General features: G+C 51.9%; 1 protein-coding gene across 2 annotated transcripts in view; it reads right to left on the bottom strand.

The window, feature by feature from the left end:
• Myo18b (myosin XVIIIB) overlaps nucleotides 1–25,071 on the bottom strand; it is a 213,481-nt gene that overhangs the window by 162,119 nt on the left and 26,291 nt on the right. For both annotated transcript variants that reach the window (XM_041649253.1, XM_041649254.1), the window contains exons 9-14: nucleotides 24,404–24,546; nucleotides 23,696–23,796; nucleotides 23,281–23,344; nucleotides 17,335–17,479; nucleotides 3,117–3,290; nucleotides 104–194 (exon numbers count right to left, since the gene is read on the bottom strand). In XM_041649253.1, the coding sequence (XP_041505187.1) occupies nucleotides 104–194; nucleotides 3,117–3,290; nucleotides 17,335–17,479; nucleotides 23,281–23,344; nucleotides 23,696–23,796; nucleotides 24,404–24,546 (718 nt within the window). The remainder of the gene's footprint in view (nucleotides 1–103; nucleotides 195–3,116; nucleotides 3,291–17,334; nucleotides 17,480–23,280; nucleotides 23,345–23,695; nucleotides 23,797–24,403; nucleotides 24,547–25,071) is intronic.

Here is a 25,071-nt window from a genome sequence, read left to right as displayed (position 1 = left end):
AACCTCTCCTCTGTTTACAGTATCCCACTCTGAGAAACGCCCCTGGTTTGTGCCCATTATGTACTGAAGAAGGCCTGGGTTCAGTCTGACAGACCACCGTTACCTGTTGATGAGGGAGACCACAGCCACGAAGAGCTCTTCGTACAGGCCAGAGGCCATCCCCTCCACACATTCCACACCTGTCATCTTGAGCCCTGGGATGGGGGAGACAGAAAACGATTAATACTTAGAGGCCATGACCTCTCCCAGGGTCAAGAGCATCGATACCAAGCAGCCAGGGTCACCAGAGAGAGAAGCCACCTCCCTCAGTGATCAAATAATATGTGTGTGGTTTTAAGAAAGGTGCTAACAACCCAGTGAGACCCCAGAGTCTCCCCTTGTGTGCCGTGTCTCTCCCAGTGCCTCACATGCTCCTCAGAGAGCTGCTGAACTGTTTGGATGAGAATGGCTCCCATAGGCAAACACATCTGAATATCTGTCTCAGTTGGCAGGACTACATGGGAAGGATTGGAGGTGTGACCTTGTGGGGGGAGATGTGGTCTTCAAGTGTTTCAAAAGACTTGAACCATTCCTCATGCTTGGGGCTTGAGATGTAGCTTTCTGCTGTTTTCCCAGCCTGTCACCTGCCACCACGCCAAATGCTTCTTCTAGAAGTTGCATTGATAATGGTGTCTTATTGCAATGGTAGAAAGGGATATGCCGCTGTATTTTGGACATGGCGCCACATTCCATGCTCAGTCCTCAGGCTAGCACTACCTCAAGGTGGCAGGAACATGAAAAAGCAGGGCCGCGGGGGGTGGGGGGTTCTAGGTCACTAGGTCCTGGAATGGACCCTTGATTGCTCTCTTAGTCCAAATAACCCTTCTGAATATGACTGGCTCCTGTCCTTTGTACAATAGAGAGAGCTGACTGTGTGTGGGGTTGGGGAGCCACTCCCAATCTGGGCATATAGCATCAGTTTTATACCAATGCTTTATAATTATTCTTTATATCTATTTTTTTTTTTGCCTTCATGGTCTTTATTAGTTTAAACTGTGTCTCCCTTCTGGAACTGGGAGTACCCTGAAGTGAGGAACTGTCTCTGGGGTGCCCTGAAGTGAGGAACCGTCTCTGGGGTTGGGGCTTTAAATCCCTGGCACCAGGCACAGAATGGAAGCGTGTATGGCATGCATGGTGCTCGTTCCTCTGGACGCAGTCACGGCTTCACACTCAGACCCAATCACTTCACTCCTAAGATTTACTCAGGTGAAATCTTCTGGGTTCACAGAGTCTTCCAACTGTTTGAATTGGCCAAAATCACTTTGTTGAGATAACTTGGTCATTCAAGCAGAGCGAATGGTGAGATAATTGGACTCTGTCAGCCCAGAGGCACAACTTGGACACAGAACAGTGGGAAACGGCAAAAGATCTCTCTCCAGCGCTGGGGGTAGGGAGGTAGCCTCAGACTTGACTGAACACAGGGGCACGAGTGTGTCCCATGAAAGAAGCTGGCCTGAACGAGGCTGTGCAATGGAGAGGAGTCAGTCACAGCTCCTGACCTTCTGCCCAGCTCCCGTCATAGAATTAGAATCCATTTCCCCTCAAGACAAATATTTCTGCTTCACATTCTAGACAGCCTTAGTACTGCTGCTCCCATCCCTCCTTTATCTCCATCCCCACCCTGGGCTGTTGCTAGGCAACCCACAGCCTCACAACATTGATCTGAGGCACACAGGTCCCTTGCCTGCTTAATGTCTATCTCTGAGACCTTTGTGGACAGACCAATTCAGACTCAAGAAGTGGTGTGTCTGTCTTGTGTGTATTCTGCTTACCTATGCATATGTATTGTGTGCACACATATGTGTACATGGGTGTGCACACACAAGCTTGCCGTTTACGAGTGTAGTGTGCTACAACTGAGAGGAGGAGACAGCAGAGTTCAAACCGGGAACGAAACAGAAGAGCCGTCCACCTTATTGGAAGATAGACAGCTCCAGAGACCCACAGGACAAAGAGGTTTGTCCCCGAAGTTAGTTCATACAGCCCCTCCTCCTTACCACTAACCCTGCTGTCTGACAAAGCACACCTCTGTCTTCTACAACCACAGCCTCAGGACCCTGGAGAGCCACCTTCATGGGTACAGCCTCTCATCTGTCCTTTACCAGTGAAAGACCCAACCTTTCCCCATGGCTCCTCAGACCCAATCCAAGATGGCGCCTCCAGCATCTGCTCCATTTCCCTTTCGTGAGTGTTTGTGTGTGCATCAGTGTGTGTTTGTGTAAGTGTATGTGTTTGTAAATGTGTTTGTGTTGCATTTGTGTGTGAGTGTGCGAGTGTGAAAGCCAGAGGGTGACACTGTTGTCTTCTTCCATCACTTTGCACCCTATTTTTTGAGACAAAGCCCCTCACTGAGCAGTAACTCACCGGCTCAGCGGGCACCAGGGCCTTCTCGCCTCTATTTCCTCAGGGCTGACACACACTGCTGTGCCCAGCTTTTAGGTGGGTTCTTGGGAATCCAAACTCAGGTTCTCAGACTTGCACGGCAGGCACTCTGCCCGCTGAGTCACGTCCCTCACCTATGGTTTCTACAGGTCCTCAGCTCTCCTCCTGGCGGCTCAGCTTTCCAGCCGAGATTTCCTGAGAACAAGCCTCCTCCTCCCTCATTAAGCCACTCTTCAGCTTCCCATCAGTCACTGCAACTGTGTGTGCTGATAGGTACCTGCCCTTCATCCTCCCTCCCACATCCTCCCCCCCACCCCAGCTCCAGATGCCCCCGCCTCGCCCTCATCCCTACACAGGTAGAACTTCCTCCTCTACCTATCAAGCACTCCACAAACACAAACCACAGTGGAAATACATCAGCCTCTGGGCACAGCCTGATGTCCCCTCTCCCAGCAGAGGACCCACCCAGGACTCTGCAGCCTCCAAGGCCAATGGCCAGAGAGAGCATCAGTCAGGGAGGCACCGTTTCCTTTTCCACCGACACTGGCATTCCCTAGCCTGGCACTTGTGCACAGAGCAACTTCCCTCAGCTGTCGTGACGAACACGTGGAAACACGGAAAGCATATAGCGCAGCCACCAGCACAGTCTCTGCAAGGAGCTGGACACCTAGAGTGTGGCCTTGGGTGCTTGGTACCTGAGCAGGCTTCGTTGTCCTCCAGGCCCTGGCACTGCGGCCCTGATGTCATCTGCTGGAGAATCTGCCGCAGGTGGTGCTTGAAGGTGGCGGAATTCAGTTCCTCGTAGTCACAGCCCAGGGCCTCAGCAGCGCGGCTGGCCCACTCAAACCGCATGAACTGCTTCCGGCCCACTGTGCAGAGGATAAGGAAGATGTGGGGTGAGATGCCAGGCACAGGCTAATAAGGGAAACACTCTAGATGGAGAATGAGATAGAATTAGGCGTAGCCATCCATGTGTTTATTTATGTGCACACTACTGGCTGACCCTTGCCTGCCCAATCAACCACCCAAACACCATCTAACCAGTCACCTGCATGCTCAGCTCGATTTACAGAGCACCTTTGACACGACAGAAAGTCACACACGGTGACTGCCTCATACAGCTACCTTACGGTCCAGGTAGGGAACTGGGCAAGAAGCAAGCAGACAGGCAGACAAGGAGATGAGTTCAGGCAGTTCATACCGCAAGGAGACACTAAACCAGAATAATGGACAAAGAGAGATGGATGTCCGCTGCCCAGAGGAACCCTGGAGAGATGTGACACTGGGCTTGTGCTGTGACCAGCAAGGAGCTTAGAGGTGAGGAGGCGATGGGAAAGCCCCGGGGCAGAAGTGAGGGTGCTGTGTGAAAAACAAGGAGTCCACCTGGAGCACAAGGAGGGCAGCAAAGTGGGGTCGTCAGAGAATCACGGGGCACCATTTAAAACACTTCCTGACGGTGCTTACAGATGCCGTTAAGAAAAAGTGGGTGGAAAACCACCCTGCAAGATACCGTGACATCGTTTCTAGAGTGCTGGTACAATGAGAAGAGTGAGGAGGGAGGGCATGGTGGGATGGCCCAGCAGGAGGGAGGGCATGGTGGGGTGGCCCAGCAGGAGGGAGGGCATGGTGGAATGGCCCAGCAGGAGGGAGGGCATGGTGGGGTGGCCCAGCAGGAGGGAGTGTATGGTGGGGTGGCCCAGCAGGAGGGAGGGCATGGTGGGGTGGCCCAGCAGGAGGGAGGGCATGGTGGGGTGGCCCAGCAGGAGGGAGGGCATGGTGGGGTGGCCCAGCAGGAGGGAGGGCATGGTGGGGTGGCCCAGCAGGCCAGGTGCTGTCACCAATCCTGAAAGACCCGAGTGCAGTCCCCAGACCCACACGGCTGAAAGGGAGAACTAGCGTGTGGTCGTTGTCTACACATGCCACACAAAGAAACAGATGTTTTTACATCTCTGAAAATTACACGGCAAGCAGGAATGTAGCCAGACAGAGTGAAGAACTGACATTTTCTAAATTCCCTACAGTAGCTGTGAACTGATTTGTGACCCAAATACAAATAACTGACTAATTAAAACAAATCACAATGTCTCCTGTCTTCTCACAAACCACAGCTCCCTGCAGACATCCCTCTGCCCCCCAGGTGGCTGCCAGGGCTCAGTGGGCCAAGGAGACATCTGAACAATCAGTCTCAGGGCAAAATTGGAACCCAGTGGGAGAGACTCTGCCTGAGACTTTAACCAGTGCTACCTGGAGAAGATGGAAAATAGCAGCTGCTTGCTGGGTGCTCCTGTGGGCCAGCTACGCAGGAAGCTCACCACAAATGCCACTTTTCAAGGATGGTGAAAATAAGACCTGAGGAAGTCAATCATAGTTGATGACACAGCTGAACAGCTGATGATGGTGGTGATGGTGGTGGCCATGATGATTGCAAGTGATGGTGATGATGGTGTTGGTGTTGGTGGTGATGGTGATGATGATGTTGATGGTGGTGATGATAGTGATGGTGATGATGATGGTGATGGTGATGATGGTGATGGTGTTGGTGGTGATGGTGGTGATGATGATGATGGTGATGATTGTGGTGGTGATGATGATGGCAGGGGTGATGATGGTGGTGGTGGTGGTGGTGATGGTGATGATGGTGGTGGTGGTGGTGATAGTGATGATGGTGGTGGTGCTGGTGGTGATAGTGATGATGGTGATGGTGGTGGTGGTGATGGTGATAATGATGATGACGGTGATGATGGTGTTGGTGGTGATGATGGTGATGATGATGGTGGTGATGATGGTAGTGATGATGGTAGTGATGATAGTGTTGATGATAATGATAGTGGTGATGATGATGGTGATGGTGATGGCGGGGGTGATGATGGTGTTGGTGGTGATGGTGATGATGGTGGTGATGATGATGGTGATGCTGGTAGTGGTGATGATGGCGATGATGGTGATCATGATGGTGGCAGTGAGTATGGTGTCAACAGTAAGGGTAGTGTAATAGTCAAGCTTTATTGACCTTCTCTTATTTAACATGCTGTATTTTTCACTCCCCTCATTTGGAACTTGGGAGTCTATATGATGTCCCCATCTTGGTATGTGTTAGCCCATCCTGTTTGCCATCACTAATAAATTTTCAGAGCATTCTAGCACTATGACCATTCGTGCATTTCTGTGCATTGTTTCTTTGAGACAAGGTCTCACTACCCAACCCAGGCTGGTCTGAGCCTCAGCCTCCTTCCTTCACCGCTGCCATGGAGGTGGGTGGTCATTGTCACTTAAAGATGTGAAAAATGACTCAGAAAATCAACAGACAATAGACAGCCACTGAGAAGCAGAACCTGCTGTCGCTCGCCAAAGCCCATCCTTCAAATGTCACCTTTAGGAAACTCAGCACGTCCCTAGGACCCCCAGATCCACAGTCCCTGATGGGACCTCATCATCTATTTCTCTTAGACAAACACATTGTGAAAGGAAACGTTAGTTCTGTGTTTAGTGAGAATCATTGTCACCTGTCACAACAGAAAGCAGAAATACGCAGGTGCCAGCAGGCCATTAGATTCTAATTAGATCCATTGTCTCCCAGGCTGAAGCCAGCCAGCTCTCTCTTTGTTAAAAAGGGAGCTGAGCAGGCATGAGAGAGAAGTTGGACAGCCCATTACCCCAGAAGAGGCTTCCTTCTTTCACCACGCACATCTGCTCTGGAGTCCCTGCCCCCATCACACCTACAGTGATTTGTCTAGCCTCAGGGAGCTGATGGGTGGGGTGAGGTTTCTGGGAGGAGTTAGGGGTTCTGAGGTTGTCTTCTGGGCTCTGTGGGTCCTCCTGGCCTACAGGCACATTTCCAGGGTCTGTTGAAGGGTCTCCAGTTAGTGAAGTCAAAGTGGTCTGAAGGGAACTTGGTCAGTAGCATAGGAGCTTAACTAAAAATTGACTCCTCATCTTTAATCAGACAGGGACAGTGGCCGCAGCCCATCCCAGGAGTAACAAGAGCTCAGGGGTGCCACTTGAGGGGAAGAGAGACAGACTGGGTGAGATTACCAGGAAGAAACAGCCTCAGTTTCCAATTTCCACCACTGCCTTTCTCAGTAGTAGCCACTACTCAGGCGGCCTCATAGTTATTACGATCCATGAAAGATCAGAAGAGCCCCCAAGATCCTTTTAGAAGGGCACAAGGACAGGTGGAGCCCCACAGGAGTGCCCTGCTCACTGTCACTGAAGCTTCACCTATAAACTCCAGGGGGCGCTCTTTTCCAGGTTCCTGCAGGGCAGGGCACCCCCTGCAGGTCTGCTGACTGCTTCCAGAAATGGCTACTACCAAGGAGACTGCTAGCTAGCATCAGTGTCCCCGCTGGGCACCCTCTGTTGACTAAGGTTACTTCTCTACTGAGAGAAGGTCCTGTGTTAGCCCAGTGTCTGTTACTAACTCCTCCAAAGCCAGGGACACTGTTGTGCTCCTCAAAAGGTCACCACTGAGGTTGCAGTGGGGGATGACACGGAATGGGGGGATTCCCAGCATCTGGAGGAGCAAGGCTTTCTGAGTTTGATCCCTTCCTCCACAAGGCTACCAGTTAACAGTAATGATAATCGTTGAGATTTGAGTACAGGGTACGTGCCAGGGACTCTGTCTGGGCCCCGTCTATAGATAGAGTTTCTCCTCCGAAAGAATGCGCAGATGGAAAGACAAATATGCACGACACGCTCAAGCTTACTGTCCAGGGTGTTACAGGAAGTGGCCTGGAGCCTGCCAGGCCCCTGTGGAGAAGCTGTTTGGCACTTCTGCCATCCATGGGGGAGTAGAGAACTGAGAGCTCACTGCTGTCACCAGGCTTCTGCCTTGGCCTTGGGATAAGTCGCCCGCCCGGTGAGGAATGAGTCCAGGAGTGGATGAGCTGCACGGACGATGGAAAGTCCTGTTCACGCCGCCCTTGCCTCCCTTCCCAAGACTTGACGGACGAGAGTGCTCCTCTGCCCCGAGAGGCCAGCCGTATGAACCATCAGAACAGTGTGACAACATCAATGTGAAGATAAAACCAAAGGGAGCTGGGCAGAGGGGCAGAGAGGGACCATCAAAGAGAGAGATGGAAACCAGTTCTGCCAGGGAGCAGGGTGGGCCTCTCCTGCTGTGGACTGACGCTCTTCTCATTACCTTCTAGGGGTCCAGAAGCTGTAGCTGGAATATCCTCTGAGAACAGAGGTCACTCCCAGTGTGTACGGATCGCCAGCCATTTCTTGGGTGTCTGGTGAGAATTGACAGGCAGCGCTGCCTCTTGCTCGCCGGATCTCTAGCACAGCCCCTCCTGGCCTTCTAGCCTCACATCACACAAGCACCCTTGCCCTTGAACTCTCACCCCAGCATCTTCAGCCAAGGCTCGGGAGGGACCACTGGCTATGGCCACAGAAACCAATGTCTAGGTGGGCTTCCCTTCAAATGAAGGTGGCCCAGGAAAGAGTCCAGAGAGGAAGACAAGCTCCCAGCAAGCTGCCTTCTTTCTCTGACATCTTGTTTATTCCCCAGAGGCTACCCGCATGTCTGACTGAGACCTGTCTCAAGCCAACAGCAACCTGGCCAGGCAGGGCTGACTCAGTGATTCTCAGTGACAACAGAGGTGTGGAATAGGGCAGGTGGTCTCAGAGTTGTGTGTCAGTCTCCCCAAAGTTCATCGAACATACCTCGAGGAAAAAGGGACAGAAACGGCCCCATCAGTAAAGGGAGGACCTGAGTTCAGATCCCCAGAACCCATGGGGAAAGCCAGGGGTCGCAGTACAGGCCTGCAGTCCCAACACTGGAGAGGTGGGGACGGAAGCCTGGGGCTTACTGGCCTTGCCTGTTAGTCTAGCCAAAGTGGAATGCCCAAGATACATTGTTTCAAAAACAGTAAGGTGGAGAGAGATAGAGGAAGGCAGCCAAAGTCACCTTTGACCTCCAAAATCACAGGCAGCTGTATACACACACCTAGGAAAATGATTCCTGTATCATATCCTTGTCACAGCCTGGTATGTATCACAGCTGCGGGACTTCTCGGAGCCCTTAGAGCAGTTTCTGTGAGCCTCCAGCAGAGGACATTCTTTTTAACCCAGTTTAACCCTAGAACACCTCCACAGAGCCTGCCGCAGTTCCCGTGTCCCATCAGACACTGGTCTGGGAAATTCTAGCTCTGCTGAAAGAGCCCCGATGATTACTCTGTCTCCAGAGTCACCCGGCAGGCAAAGCTTAAACAGAGAATAAAGGGAGAGTGAGAGGGAGAAAAGGAAGTTGCAAGAGAAGATCCTGGAGCTGCAGAGTCTATGACTCAAATCTACCTGCAGAGGCAAGGTTTGAGGACTCGGGGAGGGGAGGAGGAGAGTGGGGGCGGAAGGAGAGAGGGAGGGAGGGAGCGAGCGTGCATGCAAGTGTACAATGGCATAGCTATGTCCCTGCACACAGTGGGTTCAATTGCTATCAATTACTGTGACCTCCTGCATTTATTAATAACCGAGTTATTTCTCCTTCCGACAATAGCTGAGTTGTTCCTGATTACTCAACATTATGGGGTTTATTTATAACACCAGAGCATCTGGCTCCCTCTGCCTCACACGGAGATTTACAGTTCGGAAGCCTGGGAAGACTGTGGCCACCTGCAGAGAAGAGATAAGCTCAAAGAATTGTGGTTGTGGTTGCTGCAAGTAGAACAGGAGTTAGCTCCAAGGACAAAATAGCTGGTTCAAATCCCATTTCTACCACTTGGTGCCACAAATGAAAATGAAATTTATGCCCTGGCAATGCCCGTATGCGGTGGTTCTGTGCCCTGGCAATGCTGAAGCATGATTGGGCAGCCCGTATGTGGTGGTTCTGTTGAACTTGCCCATAGCAGTTTTCATGGTCTAAGTTGATGAGGATGATTGACCAGGTTTCTTCCTCTTGGTACCACACAATGTCCTAAAAAGTCAGGCTGACTCCCAGATATTCAGTTTCAATTTCCTCAAAATGAGGACAGCAACGGTCAGAAGAGAGCAGTGTGAAGACTTGGAAAGGTTGTGGGTGCCCTAGATCTGCACCCCAGAACCACCCACCCTCGTGAATCAGGAAGAACATGTCCTAAGAAGAAACAATCCAGGAACTGAGTCTCTGACCCAAATTCCAGGCAAATGCTGTCACGGGCACCATGGGAAGCACTGTCCCTCATTCATACAGAGCTTCCTGCTTCACAGAGCTCCTACCCTGACACTTTGCCCACCCACGTGACTTCCTCCTGCTGCTTTGAAGGAAGCTGGCATCAGCACCAGGCTCTGCTGCTTGCACATCTGGACAAAACCATCCAGAAACTGCTGCTGAGTTACACCTGACCAGCAGGGATGGGCATCATGGCTAAGGCTGCGATGGGGAGTGGGCCGTGATGGTATCCTGTGGACACTTCAGGTGGGGTAACCTACAGACACAGCAGGCTTTGGTGAAGGGCTCTCAGAAGCTACAGTGTGCCCTGTGCACTGAGATTTCACAAGGGGAGAGGAATAGACCTTAGGGAGATCTCTCGAATAATAGCATAATCAAGACTTCAGTGGGGAGTGGTTGTCAGGAACTCTTCGTGGTGCTGGGAGACTGGGAAGAGCCAGAGGCCAGAGGTCGAAAGACGGTTTTGTTGTCATTGTGATTTCTCAAGTAAGAGATATCCTCTTTCTGGGTCTTGGTCTTTTTATCTGTGAAATGGGCTGGTTGCTTTCCCATTGGGTCATTTAAGAGTAAAGTTAGACACTGGATGTAAAGCCAGCTAGCAGTGTCCCTACACAGAGGACACAGTTGTGGAGCAGAAAGCTCAGGGAGTCCTCAGCCAGAAAGTGCCGCACAAAGTGACAGCAGGACCAACAACACCAAGGGACCAAAAGCGAATCTGTGAGGGACTCGCCTGAGGCCACTCTGCTAGAAAAGAAAACACCAGGAGGGACTTGGATCTAACTGGGCCCAGTCCAGAACCCTTTCAGCAGCCACATGCTCTTTGCAACAGCTGGTCACATGGGTCACTCCACAAATACCTTGGGAGCTACTTAGTCACCACCATCATCACCATTACCCTTCTCATAACCACCTCTGTCATCAGCATCACCATGACAGCACCACCATCATCTTCACCACGTATCCTCAACACCCCCTCCTGTGGCTATGGAGCACCCGGTGACCACTAAGGGACATCATGGCCTGCTGGACCCCAGAGGCCCCTCGCTGCAGCTTCCACACTCACCCCCAAGGCCAGGAGCTGCCGGAGCTCTGACTTCCAGCCCCAGCCACTTCAGGGAGTTCATTTTTCAGAAACTTCTAATTGTTTCCATCCCAGAGCAGCCATCCCTGCTTAATGAATGAATTCAATATGCTCAGAAAATGCAGAATAAATCCTTGCCTGTGGCCCAGAATAGGCCTGCTGCACAGCTGCTGGGACAGAAGCCAAGCTACCAGCTGGGGCAGGGCAGACAGGCACAGACTTGGCCTTGAGAAGCACGTGGGAAGAAGGGACACGGGGAGGGGCCGGGTCTCAGGACTGATTGATGGAATGTCCACGGTACCCAGTCATGTGACAGTCCACGGCTGTTCATCTACCATCGGGACCGAGATTTAGGTGGGAACTCAGACCCCAGGCCTCACGTGGAGATAGAAGAAAGAATCAGATGTGCAGATCCTGCACGTTACGGCTCACTCTCCCTGCGTCTGTCTCATAGGTTCAGCTGCCTGCAGGACCCTGTGGGCCCACCCGAGGCTGCTGCCTGCCTGGAACTCTTCTCCTGTACCCAGCATCACCGCACTTTCTGTAGGCAATCTATGTGGTCTGGAAAAGTGAAGGCGGAGTCCCAGGGCAGCTGGGGGTCTGCTGTAGACACAGAAGGGTTGGGGGCTGGGGGGCTGAAGAGATGGCTCAGTGAGTAAGGGCACTGTTGCTCTTGTAGAGAACTTAGGTTTAGTTCCCAGCATCCATGTGATGGATCACAACCTTCTATAACTCCAGTTCTAGAGCAACTGAACCCTCTCCTGCCCCCGCCCCCAGGCACCAGGCGTGAATGTTATACAGACATACATGCAGGCAAAACACTCACACACATAATATAACTAAACCAAAAAAAAAACTGTAAGAGAAAGGAGGAGTGAGGGGGAGAAGAAGGGAAAGGGGACTTGCAGTTTCATCATGTGACTGTGACAGCACCAAGACCAGAAGCCACTTAGGGGAGGAAAAGGCACAGCTCGGGTCATCCACCGGGTCGTGGGTGCAGCCAGAAGCGGGGTGTGAAGCAGCTTTACTGGCTGGTACTGAATCCTTTCGGAGTGTTTCTGTTGTTCAGAGACACTTGGTGTAGACAGAACCACAGCCATGAAACATCAGAGAGGGGCGCCCTGGACAGAGCAAGGAAGACACTGCCTTGTGCCCGTACTTGCTCTGTGCTCAGGAGCTCCCAGCCTAGAGTGCATCCGCCCACCTTCTCCAGCTACACGTGGACTGGCTCCATTAGTATCCAAAAGGGTGGGGTGCTGGGCCCTTGTTGTTAGTGACACTGCATAGTGAGCCCCTTGGGCCTCCAAATTACAGCCCCATTCATTCAGCACCCAGCATCTTTACAAGGTGGCAGGAGTTGACTGTGGCCTTTGCTCACTTCCCTCCCATCACCAGCCCCTTATATATGGTCCGACTGCATCGTCCCTTAGGTGACGGGTCAATGCTAAGCAGGCTGCTGAATTTAGTGAAGGCAAATAAATGAAGCATGCTTCTGGCCTTCATGGGGAAGAGAGGCCAAGCCATATAAGCCAGAGACATGAGCTGCCCTCATTCCGGCTGCCAGACCGGATTCTATTTGCTGTGGTCCTCTTTGTCCAGCAGCGAGGGTCAGCAGGCACAGTGACTTGTGGCTCCACTTTCTGTGGAGAGCTACAGGGAATGGGGAAGAGTGAAGATAGGCCCACCCTCGCTCACCAGGTAGAACTTCTGGCTGATAATATTCACATATGCATTAAGGAAACCGGGGGGGGCTATAAATGGTCAAATTAAAGGGAGTCAGTCCTGCAAGTGTATTGAAATGGACATTACCGTCACATTTTAGAGATGAGAACATTGAGTCCCCAAGGACAGAGAATTGTCTCAGTTGGAAAGATCAGCCTGGCCCTGGGAGCACCCACCGTCTCAGCTTGGAATTGTCCCCCCCCCCATTCTGCTCAGCTCAACCTCTACAGCAGAGTGCTGTAGGGACATCAGAGGATTGGATGGAACCAAGGAAGGGCCCCTATGAAAGTGTGGTGCTCTGAGTACCCACCTTGGGATGAGCATGACCAGGCAGCCTCAAAGAAACTTTAGAGACAGTCCCTGAGCTCAACACTGCAGGATGCTGTTGGACTTTGGAACCACAGAATATCTCTGAGCCTTGGTATCTGGAGCCAAGGTGACCCCTTCTCTGTCTGCCAAGTCATCTCTGAAAACCAAGAGACAAAGCCACCCACCCACACCAGCCTTAGATGGAGCGAAGGAGTGGCCAGATTCCGGGATGAGTTTGTTCAAAGAGCACTGCCATGGCTTTTAGGCCCATGCAACCAGAGGCCCCAATATGGAGAAATGGACACCAGTGCGTGTTCTAAGAGCAAATAGATTACCCCTTTCAGAAGTGTCCTTGGGAGACACGAGAAGACCCTGGTCAGTCTCTGTCCCCTCAGAAGGAGCTGGGCAGTGTGTGGTAGGACATCCCTGAAGCCATCAGAATCAGTTACAGAGCTGATTCTTACACTACACCTGAGAAACCAGCAGGGCCCAGTGAGTCACACAGCCAGCTCAGTGACAAGCACAGCATATGATACACAACCCTGATATCCAGGGACACTATTAGGGAAGCTAGCGCTCTCATCTCTGGGGGTGGAGTCTGCCTCCTTTGGCCCTTGAAGCTTTTAACCAATGGAACAGGACAAAGTACCACAGCTCAGAAAAGTGACAGTTTCCAGTACTGTCCTGACAAACATGTACTTGGGGTCCTGGAGCCTTGAGACCCCATGAAGCCCAAGCTCCCTACATGGAGAGACCTGACACCATGAGCAGAATGGAGCTCTCCACTCAGCCCAGGACAGCTTGACCTGCATAGCTTCTATCAGCCACATGTAGAAAACAGCCACATGGGGAACCTCACGTCAGGGACCCCGAGGGGAGTGAGCCCTTTGATTTTACAAATGCCCCAACTCTTAGGATGTAATAACACATGATGAAGCCCCAGAGTCTGAGGCTAGCCCTCACAGAGGTACAGCATGCATATACAGGAACGCTGGATTCAGCTGGGTCTCAGGGCCTGTGCTTTGACCACTGTCTTACACAGACGAGCACTGCAGAGGGAATCTGAGCCTGTCACTCGCCAGTACCTTTAAGTGGAGTGACACCATGCATAGTCACTCATGGGAGGCATTTCACAGCTGCACCCCATGGAGCACACCTAGCGTCAGTGCCACAGGACAGAATGGAGACCAAAGAGCTCACAAAGACAAGAGAGTCCCAGCTCTGCAGACGTTTGTGGCACATGGCGTCTGTGCACTCCCTAACAGTGTCACTGTGATGGGTCAGCCGGTGGGGAGGAGCAGATGGCCTGAGGCCCAGCTGCTGGCCACCAAGGGAGGTCGGAGAGAAGGCGAGGACCTACCCAGGTTGTGGCTGAGTCACGGGTCACAGGAGATCCACACGACCTGCAGGGCTTGGCTTTACCTGTGAGATGCCACTGGGACAATCTTTGCCACCTCACTCCCCGTGTTGTCCCTAAACTGCAGAGATTTCACACAGCCTGTGACTGTTCATCTTAGGAATGACAGGAACCCAAGGGTGTAGCTGCCGTGTGACACCTGATGAGAGGCTCCCATTTCCTCACGCAGAGAACATAGGCAGACAGGAGTGGGTGTGTACGGGCCCCACGTGGGTGCCAACTCTTGTATTAACATTCTGTTGCTCCTGGTGTAACCACTATGTGCACTTAGTGCAGGCCCTCATCAGTCTACTGTCACGTGTACAAGTTTGTGTGTCTGTGCACCTGTGTGCTGTGCATACAGAAGGCAGATATCAGCATTAGGCGTTCTCCCTGTCTCTCTCCTTCTTGTTCTTCGAGACAGAGCCCCTCACTGATCCTGGAAACCAGTGTGCAAGCTAGACTATCTGGTCAGAAAGCCCATCAGGGATACAAATGACAGCCACCGTGCCCAGCTTATGTGGGTGCCAGGGATCCAAGTTCAGGTGCCCATCCGAGCCTCCTCATGGCCTCAGCAAGGAAACTGAGGCAGCCCTCCCCAGCAGCCTCTCCGTTGCAGTCAGAACACGTATGCAAGTGTTCTCGAGGCTTCTGGAAGCACGGGTGCGCATGTCAGCACACTGTCACTTCGCAAAGCCCCCATCCAGACACGAGACCCCACACCTTCCTCCCCAAAGCATGCTGGTTTCAAGGCTTCCAAAGCAGGCTGAGGAGGCTCAGGCAGGGTCCCTGATTAATGAAAATGAGCCTAATATATTTCAGAGCGATCTGTTGTGACACAAGGCAGAGGCGTTTACACACGACTGTGGATTTTTAATAGCTGATTCTAGAACAACCCATTATGAAATCCTCCAGAGCAGGAAAATACAGTAAATCATGGGGCAGGGCTTCTGGGCAGACTGACACGAGCTCTCCGTAAAATAATGTAGAGGGTGGGGGGGTGGAGGAAATTACTGCCATAACCATGAGTTAATAAAGTATTTATAGACATGGATTTCTCTCTTATCATCCTGAGCATGTCCACGCGAGGGAGCGTCTGACTGTACATCCAAGGGGATGCCCACTAACCCAAGAGGAGAGGGGGTCGAGTAGAGCCCCTCTTCGCCATGGCAGGTGACTGCAGTCTAGCCCAGTTGGAGGCAAAGAGCAGACCCAGTAGACAGGGAAGGTAGAGCCAGCTGTCTGCTGGACTGATCCTCTGCCTTCTCCTCCTTTTCCTCCTCACCCTCTTCCCCCTCACCCACCCCCTCCTCGTTCTGCTGAACCTGTTCTGGAAGGCAGGAAGCCTCCTCCAGACAGCCCCGCCCACTGTGTGCAGCCTGGATCTGCCAGTCAAGGACTCCTAGCCTATCAGAGCTGAGAGTTGGTCACATGAGCAGCTCTAGTCGCTTCCTTCTTTCTAACTCTTGGGCATGGCCCCCCTACTTTGGCTGCACTCAAGACAAGACCAACCATGGACACCCAAAGACCGGTGTTCTTAGAAGTCACAGAAAAGGAGATGAGAACCCAGAAGGAAGTGCAGGTGATGGCAGAAACAGGGTAAGATAACAATGCTATAGGAAAAAGGCCAGAGACAAAGACTGGAGAGGGAGGTGCTCCCATGAGCCTTCACAGGTATGCACATAGCCTGCTCCAGATACCTGGCAGTCAGCACTGACAGAGGAGAGGCTGGACTCCTTTATGTCATCAAGATGTGGACATTTGTCATAGTGCCACAGCAGTGAGAGACAAGAAACCACTGCAACAGTCCACACACAGATGTGTAAATGGGCAAATGCCTGCTGTAAAGAGCTCCCAACGAGGGCAGTGGCACCAGGGCATCCGTAGGGCAGGGAAGGGCTGAAGAGGAAAGGCCCAAGATGCCAAAGCCACAGAGACACTGATGATGAGGCACAACCAGGAAGCTGTCAATCACAGACCATGGGGATGAGTGGTGGAACCCAGCCTGTGTGATGGGGACACTCGTCTATGGCCCGGGCAATCTCAACTCAGAGCCTAAGGCTTCTCTGGACAGCAAAAGCCACTGGCAATTTAGTCATTAAAATTACGTACAACCAGGGCCAGGGAGATGATATGGTGTGCAAAGTCCCCGCTGCACAAGCGTGAGTCCATTCCCAGCACTCATGTGTACAAGTCAGGCATGGCGGCCTGTCGCTAACCCAGAGCTAGAATGCAGGAACAGGGACATCTTTGGGACACAGCAGCCAGTCTGCTGTGACTGGGCAGCTCCAGGCAAGTGAGAGACTCTGTCTGAAAACCCAAGGTAGACAGAACCTGAGGAAGAAGTTCTAAGGCTTCCTCTGTCCTCCAACACACATACACACCACATACCACATTCCACATACCACACACATACACATGTGCACACACACATGCACACCCATACACACACCACACATACACATATGTATGCACACACATGCACACCCATACACACACCACACATACACACATGCACACCCATATACACACCACACATACACATATGTATGCACACGCATGCACACCCATATACACACCACACCCATACACACATGCACGCCCACACACATACACATACATGCATACACATACTCATAGACCACACAGACATGCACACACATATGCATGCTCATACACACATGCACACCCATATACACACCACACCCATACACATATGTATGCACACGCTGCACACCCAAATACACACCACACCCATACACACATGCACGCCCACACACATACACACACATGCACAGACATACTCATAGACCACACAGACATGCACACACATATGCATGCACATACACCACACACACCATTCACATACAACACGCCCATGCACATACATACATGCACATAAACATATACATACACCAGATATATACACACATACCACACACATATTACATATGCACACACACATGCACACAAACACATACAATACTCTCACACACGTAGACACACACACACACACACACACACTTACATACAATTCTAAATTCAATTCCATAGCTATGGGCTACATTTCAAGTGCTCTGTGGCCTATGTGCCTGGTGACTGCTGTGACAGACAGCAGAAATGACAAGTTCTCATGGACACCACTGGCTGGAAAAATCACTGGGGAGCTCTGAGACAGGAGTGGTGACAGGTAGAGTCTGTCCCCACCTTTCTGAGAGAGGCGCCACATCAGACAACAGCTGGCAGGAGGGACTGACATACCTTTGCATGCCCCTGCTGCACCCAGGTGGTAGATGGCTGCCAGCACCCGCCAAATGGCTCGTTGCTCATCTTCCGAGATGCCCAGCAGCTCCATGGCACCCTGGAGCTGGGAAAATGCAGCCCCCGCCTTCTGCTTGTCTTCAGGCTAGGGGAAGGGGAGAGAAGAAAAGGCTGTCACGGTGGAGGGACTGGAAGTCACAGCTCAGAGCTGAGGTCAGTATGTGGAGCGCACGGTTGGTTTACAACCGCAGTAAATTACCCATGGTTAAGCCGGGCTGGGTTTGGCAGACACACTCAGACTTCTGGGAAGATTGTAAATGTCATTGGTGTCCAGTTTGGGGTGCAGGGTAGGTTTTACTCTTTTTGGAAGGATTTATCGAGGCTCCGATTTGCACTGAGCTCTGGTCTGGATGCCAAGATAAAGGAGCCTGAGCTCCAGCCTGAGCTCGAGCCCGGTGCCCGGAGCTCCCCAAGGCAGAAGTGAGCAGACATAAAAGCAATGGGGCGTGGGAAATGGACTGCATGGTGGACCCCAGACCCGAGAAGGCACACGGGAGATCACAGAGGACGAGCAGAAATCGGAGTGGGAACGTGAAAGGCAGATGTGGGGAATGGACCGAATGAATGGGTGCATGAGGGTGACAAGGACAGCAGGTGGCTGGCAGTGAGGACCCAGAAGTGGTTTTTAGTGGAGGTGAGTGAGGCAAAGATGGAAGAGAGACAAGGCCTGAGGCAGTCGTGGTCAGTCATGAAGGCCACAGACACAATTCTAAGGAGCTAAATTTCTAGCTGAGACCATTAAGTACTGAGACCCGATCCCACTCCATTTTTGGACCCGCAGCAGACATCACCAATCAATCAAGAGCCCATGGCAAGCCAAGTGGACACAGATTCCTTTCAGAACACCACCTTTTGCCACCAAACCCCAAGATACACCTCAGAAGCTGGAGTAGTGTTTGCTTTCCACCCCCTGTGGGAGGAAGAGAAGTTGGCAGAGAATTTGAAGCAGCAAAGACTGGCCCAGTGAGATGTCTATGGGTTATTGATCGTCAAGTGTCTTTTTTTCTCTTTTTGTCAGATTTATAGTTCTAATTATATTTGACTGAATATTAAAATTAATCTAAAAGTAGTCCTGTGCGTGAGCCATCTGGCCAAGGACACACAATTCAGAAGCCTGGGAGGTAAAGAGAAAGTGAGGCGGGAATAGGAATCTTTTTGTCGGTAACCCGCCATAGCACGTAATGAGGCGCCAATTTGCACCTGATCCAAGTAAAGAATTTGGGGGATACGAGGCAGAGCAGTCTGTTAGAGCTGACGAGTCCTTGAATTTTGTTGAGTCCCATGCCCAGAGAGGGCACGACAGATGCCAAAGGTCGCACAGCCAATTAACTGCAGACATAAGACCAGAGGCTTCCTGAGTCCTGCCCAGGCCGTTTCTTTTCTGCTCCAGCCACAGCGAGTAACTGAGAGACACACAAGGATCCTTGGTCAATTGGAGCGACATCAAAGCAGGTGGTGACATTGAGAGATTCGCCTTGGAAGTGTTTCAATTAACAGCAAAAGCATGTCCCAGCGCTCCGTCGTATTTCTGGGCCACCACAGAACCACAAAGTCCCTAGCAACCAGGGACTCAGCCTAGCAACCGCAGCTGCTCCTCCACAGCACACAGGGAAGGGAGGATTCCCACAACAAGAGCCTGGTTATTCATGAGATTTCAAAGTAGCAGGGAAAGGACACGCAGAGGACAGGATGTGGGATTGCTCTGACTCCTGATGTCAGCAAGGAGCACCTGGTTTTGAATAATAGATAGAACCTATCACCCAGCACTTTGCTGTTGTGAGAGGGAGGGGAGACTCCCAGAAAGCCTCACTCCTCTGTCCTCACAGCCTGGGTCGCTTTGGAAACAGAGAACGTGTGTTATCAAGGAGGTGTCTTCCTGTCAAATGTGATGAGGCTCGGGACGATGGCAGAGAGCCCACTGTTCTTTAAGCAACTGCACAGCGCCCTGACGGATCTGCTCTTGAGTAAAAACCGTGAAACCAGAAATAAATCAGATGAATGGATATGTCACCCTGAGCAAGCTGGGTACTAGGGATGGAGCTGAGCAGAAAGTGGTGAATCCCAAGCCCAGGAAAGGAGTTCTACATGGCAAAGAAAAAGGACAAGCCAATCATATTCACGTGTGTGTGTGTGTGTGTGTGTGTGTGTGTGTGAGTGTATGTGTGTGTGGCTTCCAAACCCAATGCTGAATCAAAAGAAGTTGGATTCAAAGGGTTGCTCTTCATTTGCAGCAATTTTAAAATGTTTAAGATAGTCTAATGCATGCCTTCCTGGGATGGCTGTCTGGGAAATCCCAAGCACAGCACTGCATTTGGAGGGGCCTCGGCTGCACCCTGAGCTGGCAGAGCTGGCACGTAGTGAGACAGAGAAAGCTGGCTGGCTCAGGCCACCAACACCATCATGGGAACCAACCCTCAGGGCATTATTGATTCCTGAACACCTCCCAAAGTTCCCATTCCAGACACCGAAGACTTTAGGGGTTAAAGTCTCCAACATTTCAGGTTCATTCACACTACGGCAAGCATGCAGTGTCATCTAAGTGTGGCGCTCAATCAGGGCACAGTGGTTACAGGAAGGCTTAGCGGGCTAGAGGCATGTGTGGTATGTGGGATGCATGTATATCCATATGTGCATGTCTATAGTGTGTGGCATGTCTATGACATGTGTGTATGTGTGCATGTCTGTATCATGTGTAGCATGTCTATGGCGTATGTCTGTGCTTGTTTATAGCATGTGTGGAATGCATGTGGTATATGTGTGTGTGTCATGTGTGTGTGCCTGTGGTACGAGTGTATGTGCATGTCCATAGCACATGTGGCATGTATGTAGTATGTATGTATATGTCTGTGGTATGTATATGTGCATGTCTGTGTATGTCTGTTTGTGGTGTGTGTATGTATGTGCATGCATACGTGCATGTCTACAGCAATTGTGATGCGTATGCTGTGTCCATGTGTTCAGCAGCTTGCTTAGGCTAGAAATCACAAGAGCCACTTCCCTTCTCAGGCTGCCTCACCCACAGGGTCACACTTCAGACCCTCAGAGCTATGGACAAGACGGCCCACTTGCTCTCCTGCATATCCACCAGGGAGGAAATGAGGCGGACAACAATGGATAATAAAATAGAAGCACAGCTCAGAATGGTGACCAATTGAAAGCTCTGGCTTGCTCCTCTCTGGCTTTTCCACTGCTCACAGCTGACCTCTGGAGATGGGGGCATGGACAGCAAATCTCAGGCAGGGGCTGCCATCCACCCGCAGGACCATAGCCACAAAAGAGATACTGCTTCACCCCGTGGGCCCTTCCTCCCCGGCCCCTTAAGCTCCTCTGTTTCCCATTTTCCATCCACATCATTTGCACATCTACGACTGTATCTATCTCTTGAAAACCCAGGAACCACAAGTGCAGGGACCACACGGCTCAGCTTTCCAAAACCATCTCAATTCACTTAACCCGAGTCTCCCATCACATTCATTTTCCTCAGGCGCCGGAGCTCCCTTCCCCTTCACAGCTGCGGGCAATGCCACTACAAATCCCACATTCTCTTTGTCCACCTCTGTGTTGGTGGACACCCAGGCTGGTTCCAGAAATTACTGCTGTAATGAGGCTGGATGTTGGGGTGCCAGCATCCCTGTGGTAAGTTGACTCAGGGACATTTGTGTCAGCACCCAGCTGCACCTCTGGGTCACATGGACCTTAGTTTCCTGAGGAGCCTCCCCGCCGGCTTCCCTGGTGACTGGATTCATTCACACTACCTCATGGCACATGAGGGGCCCCTTGGCCTGCATCCTTGTCAGCGGTTGTCATGTTTCCTTAATGACATCCATCTGACTGGGGCTGGTTATGTGTTGTCATTTGAGAAGCTTTTGCTCACTTGATTAGTTCACTGTCAATGGGTGTTTTGGTTTCTTGTTGCTTCGTTATTTTTGGAGTTCTTTGTGTACCCTAGATGCACATTCTAGATAATCCTCTGCCAGCCTCTGGTGTTCTGTGGGTCACCTTTTCCTGTTGTGTCCTTTGTTGTACAGAAGGTTTTTTTTTTTTTTCCACAGTGCTTCCTTCGTCAGAGTTGGCATTGTTCCCTGGGCGACGGAAGTTCTCCCCTAGCAACTCCAGAGAGTGGAGCCTCAGACTGGGGTCTGGTTCATCTGAAGTCGGTTTTTGCGGGGTGAGGAGAGAGCTTCATTCTGCACCATTTGCTGAAGATGTTTGTCTCTTCCCAGGGGGTATTGTTGTTGTGGGTACACCATCTTGTTTCTGGGTCCTCAGTTTCATCCCACTGATCAACACGTCTGTCCACGTCTGTCCTGTGGTGCTTTCACTGCTCTGTCTCCGCAGGTTAACCAGAAATGGCGCATGGTGACACCTCCCACAGTCTCGCTTTTTCTCAGAATTGCTTTGGCTGCCCCGGGTCCCTTCTGCTTCTCTGTGAGTTTCAAGGCTGTTTTTCTACATCCATGAGGGATGGCATTGGAACCTGGGTGGGGATGTTGAATTTGCAGGTGACCTTGGTAGAACAGCCACTTAGAGCACTGATCCTGCAGTGCCTGTGGGCGGTCTTTTCATCTTCTAGTGTCTCCTTTAGTTTCTTTCCTTCGAGTCTTAAGGTTCTCGCTGCCTGGGGCTTTGGATTGCTGGGTTGTGTTTATTGCAAGATATTTTCTGTGGTCATTGTGAATGGGATTGGCTCCTTGATTTCTTTCCCTGACATCTGTCACTGGCGCAGAGGAGGGCTGCTGCCTTGTGTATGCTGTTTGTGTTCTGCCACTCTACTGAGGGTATCTGCAAACTCTGAGACTCCTGGTGGAGTCCTGAGGGTCACAGAATCAGGTCATCTGCCACTAATGAGACTGTGACCCCTTCTTTCCCTGTTTATTGTCGGCTTCTCGTCCTTCTGTCCTGGCGCAGACCCCACAGCTGCTGAGTAGGAGAGCAGCGTGGATGCCTGGCTTGTTCCTCACGTCCGTGAGAAGCTTCGGGGACTCCTGACTTGTTCCTCACGTCCGTGGGAAGCTTTGGGTTCTCCCACAGCGTTCATGTTGCTGAGACAACTTCTACTCCTAGGCTTCTCAGGAATTTTGTCATAAAGGACATTGGATTTTGTCAACAGCCCTCTCTGCATCTCTTGAAAGGTTTGTGACATGCGCCCTGATTCCATTTCCACAACGTATTGTATTTATTGATTTGCATACACTGAACCATCCCTGCACCCCTGGAATGCAGCCAACGTCTTTTGATGAACGATCTTTTTAATGCGCTCTTGGATTTAATTTGCAAGTATATTATTGAGAAGTTTTTGCATCTGTGCTCAGAGAGGGACTAGCCCTTGTACCTTGATCTGGTTTGACTCCTCTCTACCTCATATTCATACTCATTCTCATTCTTTAGAACCCAATGTCAGCCTGGCCCCGTGTCCCTGGCTATGAAACCTGCCCTCACTGAGGTCAAGCACCTCTTCCAATCACCTTCTGAAGCCCACAGTCTCACTTCCTCCTCCATGTTCTTCTCTCACGGCCACATTTATTCCCTTGCCTGACTTCCTACTACAGTGCCAGAGTCCTGACCTTTAACCCAGTGTCATCACAGCTGAATGAGGGCAAAGGAGGTTCAGAAAGCACCGGAGAGGAAGGTTTGATGCAAGATGACACCGATGTTGTCATCTTGTCCAGAGTTGGAGGGACCCACTTGCTTCAGGCCTCACCCACCACACCCCTCTCTGTTCAGAGACAAGTCTCACTTCCTCAGTCAGCCCAGACTCTATGAAGGCAGCTCCTGCATCTCCCACATGACCACCATTGCCAACTGCAGAGCCAGAACAAAAGGACCCTCCATCACCTCCCAGCCTGGCCCTGAGACTGGGATGCACCCGAGAGGTCGATCACTTACCTGGGGCCACACGCCCATGCCAAAGGCACTGCTCTCTGCCATCTGGTGCAGGTTCAGCTCCGTCCTGGAAGAGAGGATTGGAAGTGAGGGTCTGTCCATGCCAGAAGCAGAGAGCAGGAGGGTCCCCCTGCAGGGTCACACCCCAGCTGCCCCAGGACACACCACGGTGTACCTGTCCTCCATCACTGTTTGTACCAGGGCCTCTCTCCATAACTCCCCCACGCTCCGACCTCACACAGTGCTCCCGAGAAAGGGACTGGGATTTCAATCTCAAAATGTGAGCAACATCCCTAGCCCTTATGCAGAGCCCAGGCAACTAGGGTCCTCAGCACCTGAAACCCAGCCTCTCAGCTCTAGCTGGAGCTTCACACTGGGCCCTCTTCATCCCGCTGCCTCAGCTGGCCCAGGTACTCACCTAAGATCCATATCCAACCCAGCGAGCAGCTGAGAGAAAACTTCAAAGTTGCCTTCCCCTTGTGGCTGCCAGGCCACATGCCTGCTCTCCAGAAGCATTGTCTGTGAGGGCAAGACAAACAGTGTGAGGCCAGGTCCCCAACACTTGGTCCCCAAAAGCCCCACCAGAGTGCCCCACCTCCAAACTCCCTGAGGCCTCATCACAGGGATGACCTCGCCCCAGGTTCAGAACCCAACAGGCAATCAGACAAGCTACAGGGTCCTCCAGCTTCCACGAAAGGCAAGAGAGCCGTCCTTTTCAAAGCCTGCCACCCTGCACCCAGTGGTGCTGAAGAGCCAGCTCTCTCTGAGGTGGGCTGTCACAAGACACTGTGTGGCCATCCCCACTAATGCTCAGTTTTATTTTCTGTTCAGCTGGAATGTTGGAGAGGAGGATAGGCTGCATGTCCGGCACACAGCGACAGGCTTCTGTATGGATCTGTTACATTTCAACATGCGTGTCGACTAGCACCTGGATTCTGTTTGTGCTGCATCGCACCCCTAACCCAGAGCCACACCATGCTAGCTGCTTTCAACATTCTGGGGTGCCGAGCCTCGTGGAACCCTTGTCCCTGAGGAGCTGCACGCATTCAGACATCCCAGGGTACTGACTGGAGAGTGGGTGCAGGCCCCACACCTTAAGGAGCCCTTGTCCGTCCCTGAGCCTCACCTGGAGCTGAGCAGCAGTGATGCGGCCTGTGGCACTGAAGTCCAAGCTCATCACCATGGCAAAGCGGGTGGCCCTGTGGCTGTGGCCAGTGGACACAGAGCCAAAGGCCCGCAGGACAGTGAAGGCAGCCTGGAGCTTCTCCACTGTTGGGAGACAGAGGGGAGGTGTCACTTGTGCCTCTTCAAGTCCCAGAATCATGGGTAGGACAGAGACAACCTCTGTGACAAGGGTGTGGTGCCTGGGGTCCTCCTAACTCTTCATTAACACCTGAGGGCCAGCAGAGATCCTGAGAGTCCTGGAATCTCCACATCGGTATTCTGAGTTCCCACAATGCCCTGCATGCTATGCCAAGCACCTGGAACCGTCCTATGGGTATTCTGAATACCCACAATGCCCTGGCATGGCTATTCTGAGTTCCCACAGTGCCCTGCATGCTGTACCAGGCACCTGGATACAGACTGTCCTGTCTCCCACCTTCACACACACAGCAGAAACCATCTGTGAGAGAGTCTGGGGCAGCCCCACCCTCATCCCCAGCCCAGAAGCTAAGTGCTAGAGCAACCACAGAGGGGGCAGCAGGCAGAGTACCTAAGGGAGGCCCAAGGGGGCTCTGCCCGGGAAGGCGTTCTTGTTTATGCCTCAGGTAGCCCATCATTGGAGGCTGGAGG

Source organism: Microtus oregoni, unplaced genomic scaffold (genome assembly GCF_018167655.1).
Source record: "Microtus oregoni isolate MIOR12 unplaced genomic scaffold, Mior012 000003F_ref0000135, whole genome shotgun sequence".
Lineage (NCBI taxonomy): Eukaryota > Metazoa > Chordata > Mammalia > Rodentia > Cricetidae > Microtus > Microtus oregoni.
The sequence above is the reverse complement of the archived record's forward strand: the minus strand, read 5'-3'. Positions and strand labels throughout refer to the sequence as shown.